Source organism: Bidens hawaiensis, unplaced genomic scaffold (assembly GCF_021521415.1).
Source record: "Bidens hawaiensis isolate Kalapana, Puna unplaced genomic scaffold, B.hawaiensis_p1.1 tig00005467_1, whole genome shotgun sequence".
NCBI classification, from domain to species: Eukaryota; Viridiplantae; Streptophyta; class Magnoliopsida; order Asterales; family Asteraceae; genus Bidens; species Bidens hawaiensis.
Genome location: NW_027491349.1, coordinates 10,130 through 29,383, shown reverse-complemented (window position 1 = coordinate 29,383; position 19,254 = coordinate 10,130). Strand labels below are relative to the sequence as shown.

The 19,254-nt window shown below is 36.6% G+C and overlaps 3 protein-coding genes across 4 annotated transcripts; 2 read left to right on the top strand and 1 right to left on the bottom strand.

Moving 5' to 3' along the window:
* Positions 1-862: 862 nt before the first annotated feature.
* LOC143629835 (WD repeat-containing protein ATCSA-1-like) lies at positions 863-3,230 on the bottom strand. Of its 2 annotated transcripts, none has more exons than XM_077098998.1 (8): positions 3,073-3,230; positions 2,761-3,018; positions 2,156-2,315; positions 1,889-2,064; positions 1,587-1,803; positions 1,342-1,496; positions 1,084-1,262; positions 863-1,009 (listed from the first exon to the last, which is right to left on the bottom strand). In XM_077098998.1, exons 1-8 carry the CDS (start codon positions 3,220-3,222, stop codon positions 964-966), a joined length of 1,341 nt encoding a protein of 446 aa, XP_076955113.1. In that variant the 5' UTR covers positions 3,223-3,230; the 3' UTR covers positions 863-963. The 2 variants fall into 2 exon arrangements, with proteins under 2 accessions (XP_076955113.1, XP_076955114.1); XM_077098999.1 differs by having other exon boundaries at positions 863-1,023; positions 1,101-1,262.
* Positions 3,231-5,590: 2,360 nt separating this feature from the next.
* On the top strand, positions 5,591-6,769 carry LOC143629838 (uncharacterized). The gene has a single exon (XM_077099001.1). It carries the CDS (start codon positions 5,597-5,599, stop codon positions 6,767-6,769), a length of 1,173 nt encoding a protein of 390 aa, XP_076955116.1. The 5' UTR covers positions 5,591-5,596.
* An 8,043-nt stretch (positions 6,770-14,812) lies between these two features.
* Positions 14,813-18,012, top strand: LOC143629807 (protein NPGR1-like). The gene is made up of 5 exons (XM_077098979.1): positions 14,813-15,103; positions 15,231-15,489; positions 15,574-16,796; positions 17,283-17,427; positions 17,513-18,012. The coding sequence occupies exons 1-5, from the start codon at positions 14,903-14,905 to the stop codon at positions 17,824-17,826; spliced, it is 2,142 nt and encodes a 713-aa protein (XP_076955094.1). The 5' UTR covers positions 14,813-14,902; the 3' UTR covers positions 17,827-18,012.
* Positions 18,013-19,254: the final 1,242 nt, after the last annotated feature.

The following is a 19,254-nucleotide window of genomic DNA, read 5'->3' as shown; positions in this document are numbered from 1 at the left end:
TTAGATGACACAAACTAGTTTCATAAGAGAAACCATTTTGTTCAGCACATAAGAGACATGTATATATATTGTATGGATCGGTGTTTTCAAACAATCGCAACCTTTGGATACTAGTGATAAAGATTGTTTAGAGTGATTTCCTATTAACGCGTAGGTGAGACACGCCTAAGGTATCTAAAGTCGCGAACATCTGTTGGACTCATTGTCCTTAACAAGATTTTCTTGAGTAATTTCCTGTAAAGTGTTCTACTCTTGCAATCAAAAACAATATTGTGAGATAAAACATATAATTTGTATAAGTGGTAAGATGTTATAAATGGTATCATAGACACTCATTTGTGGAAAGGATGCTGAATTTGCCAATTAAACACATTAATAGTGAAATTGAGATTCCAATTTCAATAATTCCGAATATCCAACTACCATCACATTAAGACAAATTGCATTTCGATTGAGCTTTGTGAACCAAACACACCCTTATCGTGTTTCCTCATGATGCGATGATGGGATTTGACCAACAGTTATTGAGTACATAAGATAGATTGTGATTTGAGCATGCTCTAAAACAAGAACATTGTTGTCAGTTCAACGACTGGGGCGAGGACAAGGGGTTAGTGGGGCCTTTCAATTGATTTTTAACCTTGAAAATAGTAAAATGGGTTGATATCAACTTGCGCCCTTTCATTGTGTAATAGGGTTGAGGACGAAACGTCGTTGTAAACAGTATTTGTCACACATTAAGTGGTATCTCACACGCATGAGTATGACCTCAGGATATGTTGATGTCATGTTAACTCAATTCAATCCAACAACTTGTTTCTATAAAAAATAAAGTGTTAACTAAACTGCTATTCAACACACAAATACATCAACAGCAGACACCCTTAACATAAAGCACTACGTATATAGCATACAACTAATTAGTCAAACCATAAAAGTGGGATTGGAATATCTGCAAGGAAATCAGTCACTCCAGTTATCCTCATCAACTGCAGAAGGCTGCCCGGTTCTACCACATTCATCCTGCAACATGTCACAAACCGAACTAATTAACAACTTAACAATAACTAAACCTACAGTTACATTACTGCATGACATACCGCATCATCAGAAATCAACTTGAGAGGTGACCATGTAAGTATTTGTCTGTCATTGCCACCTGTGTACAGTTCCTGATCATTGGTGCTATAGCAACAACAATTTACATTCTCATAGTGTCCTTGAAGTGTCATCCTACTCCTCCCTGACCACACATCAAATCCCTGAACATCCAGAAATCATGTTTAAACTTCAAAAAAATATAAATATTCATTTAGAAACATATATCTAATGGTGACATACTTTAACAGATGTCATGCATGGAAGAAAGACGATGCCTGAATCCTGAGTCACAGCTAATTGTATTGCCTTGCTACTTTGCATACGCACCATCTCATAGTGCACAAGTGTGTTGCATCCAGATTGTATGTCCCACAACCTTAATCTTGAATCAGATCCTAAATTTAAAACATATACCCACAATAAGAAACAACTGAAAATGAGTATATTGTTTGGAAAGATTATTCATTGTGCGAACCGGGCTGAACCTGCACTTAGAAGATACATGCCGTCCTCAGTTGCTTTCAGCCCCAAAACCGCACCATAATGAGCAGTAGCCCGATCTTGACTGGTCAACAATCCAGGATGAATTCTTTGCTTACCAGATCCCTTTGCATGTTTGAGAATCTTGCTATTACCAGAGTGCTTTGAGCTACTTCCAGAACCTACTTTTCTCGGCGGTGCTCGAGCTTTAGATGTTGAAACCTAACAAGAAAATAGATCATATGATATTTTTCAACACGTAACAAGCATAGCTTTTTACTGTAAAGGTGTTGATGAAAAAGCCAACCTTGGTAGCGGAAGGGTCAACCAGAGGTGGACGCCGTCCAAGCTGAGAGTGCGATTGATCCAAAACAGAAAAACATCCCGCACGTCTAATGTCCCAAAACCGTATTGCTCCGTCACAACCACCCGTCATTAAAATCCACTCACTAGAAGTTGACCACTCCACTGACATTACACCATCTGTCACCAACAGAATAATGATAACATGAGCTTTCAGATCCATGTGTATAATACGCTTAAATTAATACCTTAACATATAACATCAGCATACCACGATGACCAGATAACGTGTGGGCAAACGCCCCTGAAGCCATATCACAAAGCCGAACCTGAACATCTTCAGTTGCAGCAGCAATAAGCATGTGAGACGTGGCTAACGATGACATTGCAGTTCTGTAAACCTTTCCTGGCATTTTAAAATCCATCACCACCTGTAAAGAACAAAACATTACAACAAAAGTTTAGTTTGAAAAACATCATATTTATTAAAAGCCCTCGCTTGTTGCGCCTATGCCCATTTTCCAGGCAAGGCCCAACATATACACTTCTAGTTCCTAGGCCCACGCTTCTTAAGTTGACGACACCTCAACTGGTATTGATGACATATCAAGAACAATGATCATTTGAACCATTACTATTTATTACTTTCGAACTGTTGGTACTTGAACATTTTGTTATTCAAGTTTTGGTATTAAGTTTGAATCTTCACTCTTTTAGAACTTTTGGTATTAATTAGATGATATTAAATGTTATATACTATCGTTTGTTTATTTTATATAAATAACAGTTTTTGCTCCTAACGCATTTAATAACTACGAAAAACACATAACTGTTAACAACAATAAGGTATAACTAATAAGAACTATACACGCACACCTCTGTGGTATTGGTATCCCAAACTTTGATGTGGTGATCATACGAACCGGTGACAAAAAGACCTGTATCAACCGGATACCATACAGCAGTCGATATAGCGTACTTATGCCCGTTTTCATGCTGCTTGTCAACTAGTACAGGCTTATGCTTAGCAATCAACCCACTGGCTTCGTACTCTGTTGCGCGTTGAATATCGAAAATAGCAAGTGATGCATCTGATGCTCCGGATAACAAATACCTCCCCTCTGTCAAATCAACCTAATTCTATGATCAAACAAACTGGCCTCCACAATAACAATAATAATAATATACCTGGAGAGAATTAATGGAGGCACGGTGAGGAGAGAGAAGCTCTTTGTGATTGGAGAGGTGAAGAGAGGATGAACGATTTGAACGGATACGGTTGGTGAAGGAATTAGGGCGAAGTTTACCCGATTCTCTAGCTCCGATCTGCTTCCACATTCTCCTCGCATCTTATTCTTACGGTTACCTTTATTAGTTGTTTGGCTTGATTCCGCTCACTGATCTGTTTGATTGGTCGGAGTTGTGACTGAGTCAAGAGAAAGAGAGACAAGAGTGACGTGACCTGGGGCTTTGTAGATGAAGACGGTTGTTAGTTTCTGGAAGATAACTCCACGTCAGGTACCAGCCCAATTGGTTCACCAAATTTTTCAAATTAAAGAGGAAACGTTGTAAAAATCGTTAGTCGTTAGTCGGATGGTAGGGTGGTTACTGGTGATTAATCGGGATTAATTAGATCAGTATTTAACGTAAAACATTATAATTTTATACGTATACAAATACATTTTGGCCGGAATCTCACCAGAAAACGTTGATATTGGTTGAAGTCGGCCAATTTAGGCTAAAACCACATCTGAAAAACCGTATCCTAATTTTGACGGATTTGACCATTGACCAATAGATTGTCCTTCTATTTATGTATTTTTTCTAAAATATATCAAATCTGTTGTCAGTCATATATTTGAAAAATAAAAATAACTTTATTCATAAAATATTATTATGAAACTTATTACTGAAATTATGAACCTTTTTCAATTGAGCAACTTGTAAACTTGTTTTGACTTTAATTTTTGCACTCAAAACAAATCTCTTACTCCAAGTTAAAGTCAGCCATAACTAACTTTAAATCGTAAGTAAATTGAATAAAAATCAAGTTACCATGAAACATGTTACATATGTGGGTTTTTCTTTTTTTTTTCGAAACTATAACTTTTATAAACACCACCACCACCACAGTAAAAACAACTACCAAACACCCCTTCCAAATAGAGAGAGGCCAAGCACACTAGAAAAAAGTACATCAAATTAGAGGAACACTAATTTAACCATGAGATCGTTCTAAACTTCGACCTAAACTTACCGGAGGAATCCTCACGATTTATTTCTCCAATAATGTTTTCAATCTTGATATCTTTACCGCGAAACCTATTCTCGTTCCTGGTTTTCCAAATACTCCAGCAGGTTATAACCACGATTCCTTGGAAAGCCTCTTTCTCGACTTTCTCCAAATCCACCTGATCATAAAGCATAAGCAAATCTCTAATTGAAGAAGCCACGATCATCGACACCTTACACCAGTTGCTAACCCACTCACAAACCTCCGAAGCCACCGAGCAATCGATGAAAATATGCTCCACCGATTAAGGTGCTGAGCCATAAAACCCGCACCTACTCAATTGACCTTGAACATTTCTCCTAATAAACATATCTTGAGTAGGTATTTTGTTCAATTCAGCCCTCCACACGTGGATTTGACACCTAGACGAACCCATTTACACCATTTCATAACAAAAAGATTGTTCACGTCCCAACTTGAGATCATTAACTTCTTAACCGATTTTATCAACTTGAGGTCAAGTGTTACATATGTTACAATAGGGGGAATTTAGTATGGTCACTTTAAATTTAATAAATATCAAATTTTATAAAGCATAAATTTTCAATAAGTAACGTATAATCATCTTATAAATTGACTTTAGTAAATATAAACTCAACCGATATAATTAGCGATAAAACTGTCGTTTTACCCTAACCTCAAACTTATAAATAGTAGGTGAAAACAATGTAATATAAGTCAAGTGTTGCAAGAAGATGAATTTAGAACTTTAGACGTCTTTAATAAAAAGTATACTTCAATAAAACTATTAGATACAAGTTCCATTTCAATCTTCTATTTGTTAGTCGTATAGATATCTAGCATAAAAGTTACCATACAAGAATACATGAATACATAAATTTAGAAAATTGAATATTTAATATATAAAAGTATAACATATTAATCTAGTCAGTGTTTTAATAATCACTAGTCGGTTAGTATAGGAGAGGCTAACGATTAATCCGAATTAATTAGAATTAATCAACAATTAATCGATGATCAACTAGCTTGTAGTCGTAATTTTTACAAGAAAGTCGCCGTTTAAGAAAAAATCAAGAACAATGTTGTTAAGATCGGACCTGACCGGCCAGTCGAATCGGTCGAATCGGGATTCTACCGACTGGTTCTATATAGCTCGTTCGGTTCCCCAGAAAATAAACCGGTTCGACCCGAAAACCGGACCAGTTCAACCGGTTTACTATATATATTTTTTTTGAAATAAAACTTTCTTTGGGTCCAAACATTTTTAGGAAAAATTGTTTGACAGGTCGATTGGTTGAACCGGTAAAACGGTTGCCCGTCCGATTCACTATTCGGTCTGGTTATGAAAACATTGATACAAAATGAAGGAATAATACCCGAAATATACTATTCCCATTTCCAATTCCCGGACTTGTTCATCTCAAATTCCCAGTTTCCTTATCCATATGAACTGATCAAATGAATTTGCTCTGCAAACCATTCGAAACCCTCTCTTTCAATCTCACCCTCAACCCCCAACACCATCAAACCCCTCTCCACCCATTCAAACTCACCACCACCAGTTTCCGTCCATGCCGCCGTCCAATTCTCGCATCCGACCACCCATCATCTCCCGCCTCCACGTCAGAAATCGACATGGTCCGAAACAAAGACGGCATCTTCACCGCCAAACCCAAGAAAGTCGTCATCTTATGGGACCTCGACAACAAACCCCCACGCGGACCCCCATACGACGCCGCTGTATCCCTCATTACCCTCGCCTCACGCTTCGGTGACGTCATTGACGCCTCCGCTTACGCCAACCGCCACGCCTTCATCCACCTCCCTCACTGGGTCCTCCAACAACGCCGCCATCAACGCCATCAAGACAATTTAGAGCGTAAAGGCGTTGTCGCCCCTCCCGAGCCGTATATATGCACCGTATGTGGTCGAAAGTGTAAAACTAATGTAGAACTTAAGAAACACTTCCAACAGTTACATGTTAGGGAAAGGGAAAAGAAGATGAATAGGATGAAGATGTTGAAAGGGAAGAAACGCCAGAGGTTTAAGGAACGGTTTATTTCCGGGGATTTGAAGTACGTGGAGGCGGCGAGGAGCTTGGTTACGCCGAAAGTTGGGTACGGGTTGGCCGGGGAGCTGAGACGGGCGGGGGTGTTTGTGAAGACGGTGGAGGATAAGCCGCAGGCGGCGGATTGGGCGTTGAAGAAGCAAATGCAGCATTCGATGAGCCGTGGGATTGATTGGTTGGTGTTGGTTTCAGATGATTCGGATTTTGTTGAGATGTTGAAACGGGCGAGGGCGTCGAGTTTGGGGACGGTGGTGGTTGGGGATTGGGATCGGGCGTTGGGACGGGAAGCGGATTTGTGGGTGTCGTGGAGTCGGGTTGAGAATGGGGAGGTTACGGAGGAGGAGTTGGTGATTAGGAGTAGGAGTGATGATGGTGATGAGGGTTTGTTTGTTTCGGATTTTGATGAACGGGGTTTGGATGAGTTAGTCGGGAAGAGAGGCGGGTTTAGTCAGTCCAGGATTTCGATGTTTTCCGAAGGGGAAGAAGATTATGAAGATGACGGAAGTGATTACTTATCTGATAGTAGTGATGATGATGAAGAAGATGATTGGTACATCCGATAGAAAACATACTCTGTCGTATTTTCAATTCCCGGCGTTATTTGATCTAAAGATTCTTGCTTGTGGTTAGCAATGGCATTTCCCCAAGTCAATTTTTACATGGAATTCTTCTTTTTGTTGTTTATAAATTTATTCTTTTTTGCATAATGTAGAAAGTTTTAGTCTTATAGATTTAAATATTTTATATTAGTTTGATGATCTCTAATTGTATTATTATTAATCCAAAGCTTTGATGATAAAATTAGATCATAGATGTAGGGAAATGCGTTAAAGCTATACACCGTTGTAGATTCTTTGTAATTCATGCAGTATGGTCTCAGCTGATCATGATAACTATTGCACCTACGATCGTCGATCGTGTCTGTAAAAGTATGTTCCTTTTTTTTCCTAAGGAGTGCAGCAAGAAAGTGTGAAGGAATATATTTATCTTTAAACATGCTTATTTGATGCTCCAGGTATTGCATCTGTGGTGCTCGGGAAGAGACTAGCATGGCACTTAGAATGTAACCTGTAAACCGTTGTTCGCATAGCAGTTGCCACCCATAGTCAGGTACACTTATTTCTGTCACTACGGTGTATATATAGCAAAACTTTTGGTAGGATCTGGGAAATGTGAGATGTAGTCATGTAGATAAACCATATCTCTATCCCAGAGGTGCGGGTGGGTGGGCGGGCGGGCGGGGACTTTCTATTAATTTTAAACTATCATTGGGGCTATAAGCCCTTTAATGAGTTGGGGTGCATGGTGTTTAATAGTGGCAAGTATCATTTTTCCTCTTACCATTAGCCAGGGTATTCTCACTCTGGATTATCGTTGTAGGCCGTAGGGGAGGCCAGTGGACTTGGGTTTGAGGTTATGATGCTTACACGATGGGCATGTAAGCTAGGTAATCGGTCTAGTATAATATGACCTGGAGTTATTTAGCCAATGCACACAATCAACACCCCTTCAACTAGGGCTGGAAGCCTGGACATTGCAGGCTACACGCCTTTTAAGTTTCAACCCACGGTTGGGGCCAACACCAATAACCTTTAGTGATGACAACTTAGTTTTTAAAATGATTTAAACGTAAATTTAAGGGCTTAGTCGAGTTGAGCTGACACAACTTCCAGTTCGTAAACGATCTGTTATAGAAATTTAAACCTGACTCGAGCTTAATTTAGCCTTTAATTCAACTATTGAGTTCAGTGCGACTTGATTAGATTACTGGAGTTACAATATATATTATAATCATCAAGGTTGCTATTAGATGACTCGTCCAGGCCTAAGTCCATATAAAAAGCCTGATGCCGGACCCCTGCCATCAGGTCATCAAGCATCAATAGTTTGAAATCGAGGTCTAATGACATATCGTATTACCCGACACATTTGTTAGCAGGGTATAAATTATTACCAAATGGACACGAATTAAGTTATTTAAAAGCCCATAAAGTTCTGAAATATAAAATTGGCTACTCCGGTCCTAAGCAACTCATAAATTAATAATCGAAAACCCATGTGAGTTACCCATCAACTACATGAGATTAATGGAGATTCTATAAAATTCAGTTAACCAACCAACTGAAATGCTTAATTATATAAAAACAAAAGTTGAAACTGTCAAATTCTTATATGAATATACTATAATATCAATTACCAATGTAATGGTTTTTTATTTTTTTTTTAAAAAAAACTGACATATCGGGTCGGACAAGGTGTTTGAACGAAACGTTATAAAGTCAAGGTCGTCATTCCAAATGAAGTACTGGATGATCATACAGTCAAGTATTGTGATTTTACGAAGAATAAAAGGCGTAAACGATCTTAAACTATAATCAACATGCAAAAATTAGGATGGAAATTAGGGAGGACTTTGACTTTCAACTCAACAAACAAACTGAAATAGACTTTTAGTTAAAGCCAAACAGGAGAAGAAAAATAGAATTAGTTGGCTATGACAACTAAACCCGTACCAAAAATCATAAGGTACAATGTGATTAATAAAAACATACAATCAAAATAATACACATGTAAAGAGGGTGCTAAATCTACTCATCTAAGCCGGTTAATCATGTTTTAGCCGGCTAGTCTCTAGTCATCTTAGCAAACAGCCTTTTACTCATGTATTGATTTTGATTGGCTCTTTTCATGGACCTCAATGTACTTCAAAATTTTTCACGCTAGGCTAAACCTAGTAATCTTTGCCGGTTAATCCTATTTATCATCTTCTAGGCTTAAGTCTGTTTTGGAAACGATTGAAGGTCGAAGTATATTATTTCTAGCTGTGTGGTAAAAAAAACCCTATTATTTTAGTAATTTTCCTCGATATTAAAGATTCTAAATATTATAAAAAGATGGAGAAGTAATTTTAAATTAAAAAAAAATAAGTTAGAATTTTAAGAACTCAATTTTAGACCATACATTTAATTAAATGAGTTAGAATATGTGGCTGAGATTAAATCTGGTTAAAAAATAAATCAGGAGAGAGAATAAATATTTTTGAAAATTACACAAGTTTAAACTTTAGTTACACGTGTGTAAAAAGTCGATTCGGTGTGTAAAAAATTACGGTAATTTTTTGTACATTACTTACACTTACGTATTATACGTGTAAAAAAAATTAAAAAAAAAATTGTCACGGTGAATTCTTTTGAGTTCTTAAGACTCAAAGCGGTTCTAAAAAAAAATCAATCCATGTTGAGTATGCGTTCAATAATGTGTGATGTGGTGATATAGTAAATGTAGTAACAAAAAGAGCACGTACGAAAACCAGACTGTCTTATTTTTACCCTTCCTTCCAAAGCAAAGCAAGTCTATATATACTCACGTGAACACTCCGTGCCTAACAATACAGACTGCAATTACCCTCTTTGTCTCTATTCCCCATCTCAAAATAATTCTACCAACATTTTCTGCTCTTTACTAATGATCTTTTACATATATTCAATATAATATATAGATAGTTTTGTATTTAGAAAGAGTTTGAATTGAATGAAAAGCGATCGGGGTATCGTTTATGGCAGCGTGATCAGACTATACTATGACGTTTCTCAATTGTATTAGCTTTAGATTGTAAGAGGCGTATATATTGACTCTAGGATAATTTGTTCTATTTATTTTGATGGATGCATCGGACATATTTAGGTAATTCGTTGTTTACTTTATATTCTTTTAACAACTTTTGGATCCATCCCAGTACCCAAATAAGCCTTTTTAAGATGGAATATCAACTGTTCATACCGATTTTGCTTGACTCACCCGAAAACATCATCAAAGAAGAATCAACTACTGTGGGAAAATCCTTTTGAATCAGGTTTCGAATATGAAACCATGAATACCCCCATCCTATTGTAAAGAAGGCCAATTGCTAAGTGTATACCCTATTGATATGTTTGTTTTGTGTTCACTGGTATTTTATGATATGCCAGGATACCTTAAGTTTGATATATATTGTATTCTATTACTCCGATATTTAAATATTTGATTTATGTTTTTGAAGTTTTGATTACGTGTTTGTTGGTTGAATACTCTTGTACTACACTTATAAAACCTACAAAACATTTTAAAAAGTGCTTATTTCTCGAAGCTTAGAGTACTTCCATGAAAGAAACATATTTAATTTACCAAAGCCTTCAAATTTTAGTTTCTCGTTATGTGATCATTACTTCTCGTATTTGGGTATTGTTTGTCGATTAATTAGATTCTCTCACATCTTTTAGTGTTATCACGTCTATCCACATACTCTCAGTTGAGCCCTACATAGTTTTTGAGCGGCAAACTCATACACTCCTAATCTACTCATAATTTTACACTATATTTTGCAAACGAGACTTGAACCTTCGTCATTTAAAACATACTTCAGCATGTCTAAACACATTGGTACAATTAAGCTAAAAGCCTCTTGATGAGTAATGAGTAAAGTAGATTGGAGCTTATTAGAATATATGCATATTTTAACTCGATGTATCAAAGGATGCCTCATCTAAGTATGTTAATTCTTTAATTACGTTTGTTAACGGCCTTTAAACCACCTCTAATATCCAAGTGAGCATTCATGAGACGGAATGTCGACCGTTCATACTGGTTTTGTTGTTTCAAGCCTGACTCACCCAGAAAAACCAATATGATAAAGCTCCATTAAATCAGGTTTCAAATATTGGGTGTTTTTTTTTGTTTTAGTGGATTTTTTTTTGTTTTTAATTTTTTTTATTGAGGTGCAACTGCACATTTCACACATTTCGAGTTAGATGTCATATGTTTATTTCTAGATAAACCAATTTTTTTATTCGACCATCAAAACTTAAATGTTAATTTAAGTAACCACGAGTTCATATTAATTTTAGGTTGTAAATATGTATACTTTTTGTTTTTATATAACAAGAAACTGGGAAATAATTTTAGCCTTATCTAGTTAACAGAAGAAGACAAGAAGCATTGGTCAACTTATTATCCTTTCTAAAAATGCTTACAAAAGTAATCCATCACATGCCTCGATCAATCAAATATTCCTTTCCATAACACTCTTCAATTACCTTATTCCCTCCTTGGTATTACCATTACTAAAATAATAATAAAAATACCTTTTTTAAGTTTCAAATAAACAAATCAATAGTGACAATATCTATAAAGTAGATCGGACTTTGTAACTTTAACGGATTTTAGTTGTGAAGGAGATTAACTAAAAATTGATGCTGAAGAGGTAGGTCCCAGCAGAGCCCAGTTGGTCCCGCAAGACTCACCTGGAACAGGGACGTCTGCGCAAAGGCCATCTGCTCCCGCAGGACCCACCATGCTCAGAGAACCTTACGCGCAGTACGCAAGCTGTACACGCAGGGAAAGCCTCCCAATGGTGAAGTACCCCGCCTGTTCCCGCAGTTGCGGATACAAGCCATCAGGGAAGGCTACCCGCAGACAGCAGGGCTACACGCACAAGACAATAGACACTTCAGTAGTCACATGAAGGAATGAGCAAGGCGGGAACAATCCCGCCAAAGTGAGCCAGTCCGTATGATTCTGAAAGATCTGTACTATACCTACCAAGGTATGGATAGGACAGACAATCTGACCAGAACAGCCCATGAGCCAATCACAGGGTGACAGCTCACCGACAACAGTACGAGGAGGAACACCCTCTAGTACTGTTTGTCACTATTAGCCGCTGCCTACTCACCAACCCTTACTGCGGGGCGTGCGCAGCCTACAGTTGGTGGAATAGTGTTACTGTTGGCCGTAACCTATTCACCAACCAGCATGGCCGGCGTATAATCCACAGTAGGTGGGACGTGCATGATCTACAGTTGGTGGAATAGTGCAGCCGACTTTGTTACTGTTGGCCGTAACCTATCCACCAACCAGTATGGCCTGTGCACAGTCCACTGTTGGTAGAACAGGAATACTATTCAGCCGGCTGTACCTTCTAGGAAACCTACCTTCGGCTATAAATACTCCAACATCTTGGAATGGTAAGATCATCTGCTATCCAGTTATCTAGCAATCTCTTAATATACACTTATATTCAGAGCAATCTAGTCTGATTCTTACGCCGGAGGGTGGTCACAAGGAGGAACCCCCCCTTCTCAGTGACGAGCTTACGGTGTTTGTTTTGCAGGTCTCCTGAAGAACAGCCTTCTCAGTTAGATCTCATCCGTGGGAAACATTACTTAGCCCCCAGATTATCTATAATCTGTCCAGGGTTCACTTAGTGTTTCTTCAGATGCCATGTCATTATCATAAAAAAGTCTTTTGGTCGTTATGATTTGAGATCTGATGTTGTGTTAACGTGACAGGTGAATGGCGCATTAGTCTTCTCGTTAAATGGTAAAGATCACCGGCATATAACACTTTTACTAGTAATGTGGAAATCACACATTCACTTCTCACAATGTAAGCAAGGGTAATTATTTGCAAGTAAAGGTTGCCTTCACTTCTCTCTAACTTGGTAGAGATTCTTATATACAAACATTTCTCTAACCTATTTGATATACGTCTTCTCCCTAATTTCATTCTGGTTCATTCATAAAATTGACAAATGGTGTTGTTTATCTCATTCTGTGATGTACTTCAAACACTTGATACAATCATAACCCTTTTTAGCAGATTTCTTTGTTTTACGGCAACGTTTTTAGTAAGTGATTCTTAATTAGTTCACGACATCGACTATAACCATTAGACCTGTTGGATACTTGTGACAATGGATTATATTTTACGAGTATGATAACATTTGCACGAAATACTGGTACCGAACCAAACATTTCGGTATCAGTATCTACATCACCCCAAGCTCATCCCTAAAACAAATTAACATGGTGAAAGACAAAAGTGCCCTTCATTCAACGTTAAAAACTAACGGGGTTAGTGAATTGGATGGAAATGGCAAGAAATGGACAACCTCAAGGTTTCGGATGCAATAAAAAACGTTTTCGAACGAAACTTGCATAAGTGACCAAACCTTAAGAACGAAAATGACACTTTACTCTTATACTTATTGAAACATAATGAACTTGACAAATTCAATTAATTTGCAAATTTACATTCAACTTGGAAATTTAAAGGTCATACGTAAAACCTCTTTATATTTATATATTATTAATTTATCGCTATAATAATATCCCGATAAATTAATAAAATTTGGTCCAAACATTATTAGTTTATAGAAGTTTTACTGTACACGAGTAAAATATCACTAAATTCTATTTATTTTTTTAAACGTACATAACCTCCTACTAAAATTGTATATAACCTCCAATGTGTCGTAGTAGTAGAAAGTCTAAGCTTTTCAATGGAGACTCATGTTCGATCCTCACTGACACAACTTGAGGAGGAAATGAGTAACTCAACGAAAGAAGACCAAAATCTTTGTGTTTTCTAGTTCGATCATGAGGACGTCCAAGTTTTATCTCCGGTGAACCTTTGAATATGTTGATTTTCCCGAGATAATTTGGAGTCTTTAAAGTTTTGTTTATTGGTGCAGTTTGAATTCAATTAAATAATAATAGTAGAATGATAATGAATATGTTTATTTAGAAACAAGAACCTGAAGAGTGAAATAGACCATTGAGAAGGCCCTGACCACTTTCTCACCCATAACAACCCACATGTTACGCTTCTTAACCATCAATCATCATCATCATCATCATCATCATCACTCTCACTCTTCCTTCATAATACCAGATCTCATTTCATTCATCTTCTCTTCTTCTTCATTCTCCAACTCATCCAGTTAAGTTGTTAACAACATTAGGCTTAGTAACCGCTCTCATCTTCGACACATCAATCAACCTTCTTTTCATTGCCTTTAACCATGCTTAATTAAAAGCTTCGTAAAGTACAAATCACGTTGTTAAAATGGTGGTGGTAAGTTCAAAGCTCTCTATCTCTTGTTTCTTTCACTCGTCCTGTCATTTCATCATTTGTTTGTTTGTTTTATACCCATTTTGTCATTTTCTGTATTACCAACTTCACTCTCTTCATCATCATATTCCTTCTGTTGCTCTGAGTTTTCATATCCTTTTAACCAATTTATAGTTTTATATAAATTAGTAAGTCATCAGATCTACATTGTTGTTTTGTTACCACCTAAACTCCAAATCTCATCGCTAATTATTAACATATGTTTAATTATTTTGCTGCTGTAATCTTGATTTTATCGATTGGTGTGTTTTAAATACTGTCCTGAAGGTGTTTGATGAAATGCCAAGGTGAATTGTGAGATGTAAATTGTTGTTTTATTACCTAAACTCGAAATCTCATCAGTAATTATTAACAAATGTTGGATTATTTTGCTGCTATAATCTTGATTTTATCGATTGGTGTGTTTTAAATACTGTCCTGAAGGTGTTTGATGAAATGCCAAGGTGAACTATGAGATGTAAATTATTGTTTTATTACATAAATTTAAAATGTTGGATTACATTCTGATATAATCTTAATTTTACCGATTGAAGCTCATACAGTACAGATTTGAAGTGCTTTAAATATTGTTTTTAAGGTGTTTTATGAAATGCCAATTGGATTATGCTGAGAGTACTTTGTGTTTATTTGGTTTATAGGTGGGATTAATGAGTGAATTGGCATATTAGAGTAATAAATATAGGTTTTGTATAAGAAGTAGAAGCCAAATTATTATAGATTTTTGATTAAACAAGGAAAGTTGAAAGATGTTGTGTGCGTGTTCGGGTGAGCAATTTAAGGTAGAAGAGCCGGTTTCCCGATCACCGGAGTCGTTAGCTACAAGAGAATTCTCAGCTAGTGGTCTTTCTTCTCGAACCGGGACCGGAGATTGGGACTCAAAGTTTGAAGATGCTCAAGTTGATGAAGCTGAGTCCACTCTAAAAGAAGCACTGTCTTTAAACTATGAGGTAGAGTTAACTTCTTAACTGTTTCATTACATGTTGGACATTCTTGATATAATTTTGTTTGCTTCTTTTTTTTGGCTACTTTTTGAATATTGTGTATATATGTATGACATGTTATATGCAATTGTAGGAAGCTAGGGCTTTGTTGGGTAGACTTGAGTACCAAAAGGGCAATTTTGATGCTGCTCTTCAAGTTTTTTATGGAATCGACATCAAAAGCTTGTCACCCCGGATGAAAAAAGCTATTAGTGACCGAACCATACAACATATTTCAAAATCTAAAAGGGAAAATGGTCTGTTAGGTTTGATGTCCCTGCATTCAGTGAGTCTGCTTCTTGAAGCGATCCTACTTAAAGCAAAATCACTTCAAGAAATGAGTAGGTTTAAAGGTATGCTACTTAATTACTTATCATTTGTTATCTAAGTTTTATAACTTGTGATCTTTAAACTTTTATATTGTTTTGTTGTACCAGAAGCTGCAAAGGAGTGCAAGATGATTTTGGACATCGTTGAATCTGCATTACCTAATGGAATGCCTGAATCCATGTTTGAAGACTGCAAATTACAAGAAATGTTTCACAAAGCGTTAGAATTGCTTCCAAAGTTGTGGATAGAAGCTGGGGTTTTAAACGAAGCTATTGTAGCATATAGAAGGGCTTTAGTTAAGCCATGGAATCTGGCCCCACAAAGGTTATCTGCCTTACAAAAGGACCTAGCTGCAATTTTACTTTACGGAGGTGTTGAAACAACCCTTACTCAAACCAAAACATGGGACCCACAGTATCCTAAAACCAACACAGAAGAAGCACTTCTGTTGTTATTTATACTCATGAAGAAGTTATCATGTGGAGAAATAAAATGGGATCCTGAAATTATTAGCCATTTGACTTTTGCATTGTCAACGTGTGGTCAATTCGAGTGTCTTGCTGCTCATATTGAGGAGCTTCTTCCACGAGCGTATAAACGAATCGAAAGATGGTATTCTTTAGCTCTCTGTTACAGTGCTGCTGGTCAAACTGAATCTGCAATAAACATTTTAAAGAAAATTTCAAGGTCATCTGAATCAGAACATGAACCTCACATTCCTTCTCTTCTTTTGGGAGCTAAGTTGTGTACTCAGAACTCTAATCATGCCCATGAAGGAATAATATTTGCTCGAAAAGTTATTGAATCAAGTAATCTAGAAAACGAGCATTTCAAAAGCATAGCCCACAAGTTTCTTGGGGTTAATTATGGAAACGCAGCTAGGGTTTCTTTATCAGATTCTGGTAGAGTGTTCTACCATGAAGAAGCTTTGTATTCTCTTAATAAAGCTGCTTCTTTTGGTGATGATGGTGTTAACAGTGATCCTGAAGTTATATTTTATCTTGGATTAGAAAATGCGTTACAAAGAAATTTGGATGTAGCATTTGGTAAAATGATGTTATATTCTGATGTGATTGCTGGAAGCTCATCAAAGGGTTTTACATTATTAGCCTTGATTGTATCAGCGGAGCAAAGATTTAAAGATGCTGAAACCATAGTTGATATTGCTTTGGATGAAACAGGAAGAGTTGACCAATTGCAACTTCTTAGGTTAAAAGCCGTGCTTCAAATTGCTCAAGAACACCCCAAACAAGCAATTGAAACTTACAAGATTTTATTAGCCCTAATTCAAGCACATAGTGAACTTCATAACAAGAACATGGATTCTGAGGTATATGCAAATTTATCTCTTCTTTTATTACATTTATATACAGTGTTTATAATTATTAGTAACTAGTTTGAGTTTCCCCGTGTGATGTGGTGGGAAATTGTGCATGCATGTATACAGCCCGGCCTATTAAAGCACGTGCGAAAGTTGTTTACGATACCAAAAAAATACTTTATTTTGAATAAAATTTCCGTTTTCAGTACAATTTATATTGGAATGTTGAGAAAAAGCATGAAACATAGCTGTGTACGTAGAAATTTTAAACAATTAACGAAGAAAAGTTATTAGAGAAAAATAAAATGAGATATTATAATATTAAATGGGTTAAATTTGTATATTATTTTTTAGTTTTAAGGGGTGTAACTGAAACTTAATCTTTTTTATAACTTGAGCGGCTTAAAAAGGTGGCAAATTGTGATTGGTCAAGTTACTATTCATGGTTTGCAAATTGCTATATATATATAATTTCCATTTATATGATTTTGACAGGAAATGGATAAAAAACTAGAAATTGAAGCTTGGCTAGATTTAGCCAATATTTACACCAAACTTGGATCATTATCTGATGCTGAAATCTGTGTGAACAAAGCCAAATCGAAGGATTTCTACTACCCTGGAGCTTGGCATTCAACAGGTTCGTGCATAAATTCATAAAACATTACATAAATATTTTTTAATAAAATTTTGATCCTTGTTGTAATCTTGAGGGATTCTTGCAGGTTTGTTATTTGAAGCTCAATCTTTACACAATGAAGCACTTATTGCCTTCTCAGTTTCCTTGTCTATAGAACCGGATTATGTCCCGAGTATTATTTCAACAGCAGAAACTTTAATGAAAATGGGTGGTACCGAAACACTTCCAATTGCAAGAAGCTTCTTAATGAACTCTTTGCGGTTAGAGCCTACTAACCATGATGCATGGTTTAACCTGGGTTTGATCTGCAAAAAGGAAGGTTTAGTGGTGCAAGCCGCGGATTTTTTCCAAGCTGCGCATGAGCTCAAGTCATCGGCTCCGGTTCAGAGATTTGTGTAGCAATGTCTTGCTAGTTGAATTTTGTGAATACTCAAAAATATGTACATTCGTTTGACTTATGAGGTGACAGATGTTAGAATTCGGTGCAAGATAATCAATGTTGGAGTCAGTTTTTGGTACCTGTTTGATTGATCATCCAAGTCTTAAATCTAGGTGATACGGCCCAAAACAACTCAAAAAAAGATTTATCTTTTACATTGTCATGTCTAATACACTTGATAGACAGGTGCTCGGGTTGTGCTGTTTAACCTGTTTAATTAAACAGGTAGAATTCAACAAACTCTTTGAAAATTAGAATGCAAAATAAAAGAAATATGTCCCACAAACCTGTTTCCGACTTGCTTAACCTATTTGAAACTTACCAACTTGTTTACAACTCAATTCAATCTGTCAATTCGGTTGACTCGTTTAGATAAATGAGTCACACAAGTTATGACACAAACAAATATGTGCCGTGGTGTTTATTTAACTTGCCAATCCACAACCCTTCAGCATTACATGATTATAAGCCCCAAGATTTTAACCCTCTTTTATGTTCCTTACTTTAAGCAATTTAACCCAATCATTAACTTAAAAATACAACTTATGAAGAGTTTAAAGCTCACTAATCCAACAAGCATTTAGTATAGTTAGAACTGGTTCCAATAGAGTAGATCAATTCAACATCTACATAAATATACACGGTATATATTACCAGTTCAACTGCACCATAAATGCAATGGAAAACACATGTATATATAGACGGTACTGAAGTTGAAGGCTAAAAGCTGTCATTTCCTCAAAACTTGGTGGTGCGAATGATTGTACATAATTAAATAGCTGGAGCCATAAACAAACTTTGTACAATATTTATTGCCATTTCTGCAAATAATTATTTTTCCTGTTCTTGATGACCATCATGATCTTACAAACACTGCATTCATCCACGTGGAAAGTGATGAATTTGCTGGCAGTTATACACAAGTGTAAATGCCAATGAATTTTATCAAATAACTAAGTGAGAACCTTTATATAAGAGTTAAACCAAAGCTAGATGTTATCCCATCTGCCACCGCACGCACAAAATACTTCGCGTTAAACAACACCATACAGACAAAAACGACAAGAAAATGATCAAAATCGTGCGTATAGGACAGCATTAAGAAAAAAGATTTGTAACCTTTAGAGTTGGTTCGCCTTTGTTAGTATGTGAAGCCTGTTTTGCAGCTGCTTGCATTTGAGCTCGTGCAGCTCTACCTGCAGCCGATTGTGCAAATTGTTCTTGCCTGTAAATTATTCAAACTTCAACACATTGCAAATATAATCAATACATATGCTCTGATATTTTTACAAATTTGAAATTAAAATGGGAAAGGTTTCAGCTTTCTAACAGAAAAGCATCAAATCACCATATTTGATGCAAGGCCGCCCAAGGGAGGGGGCGTGGTG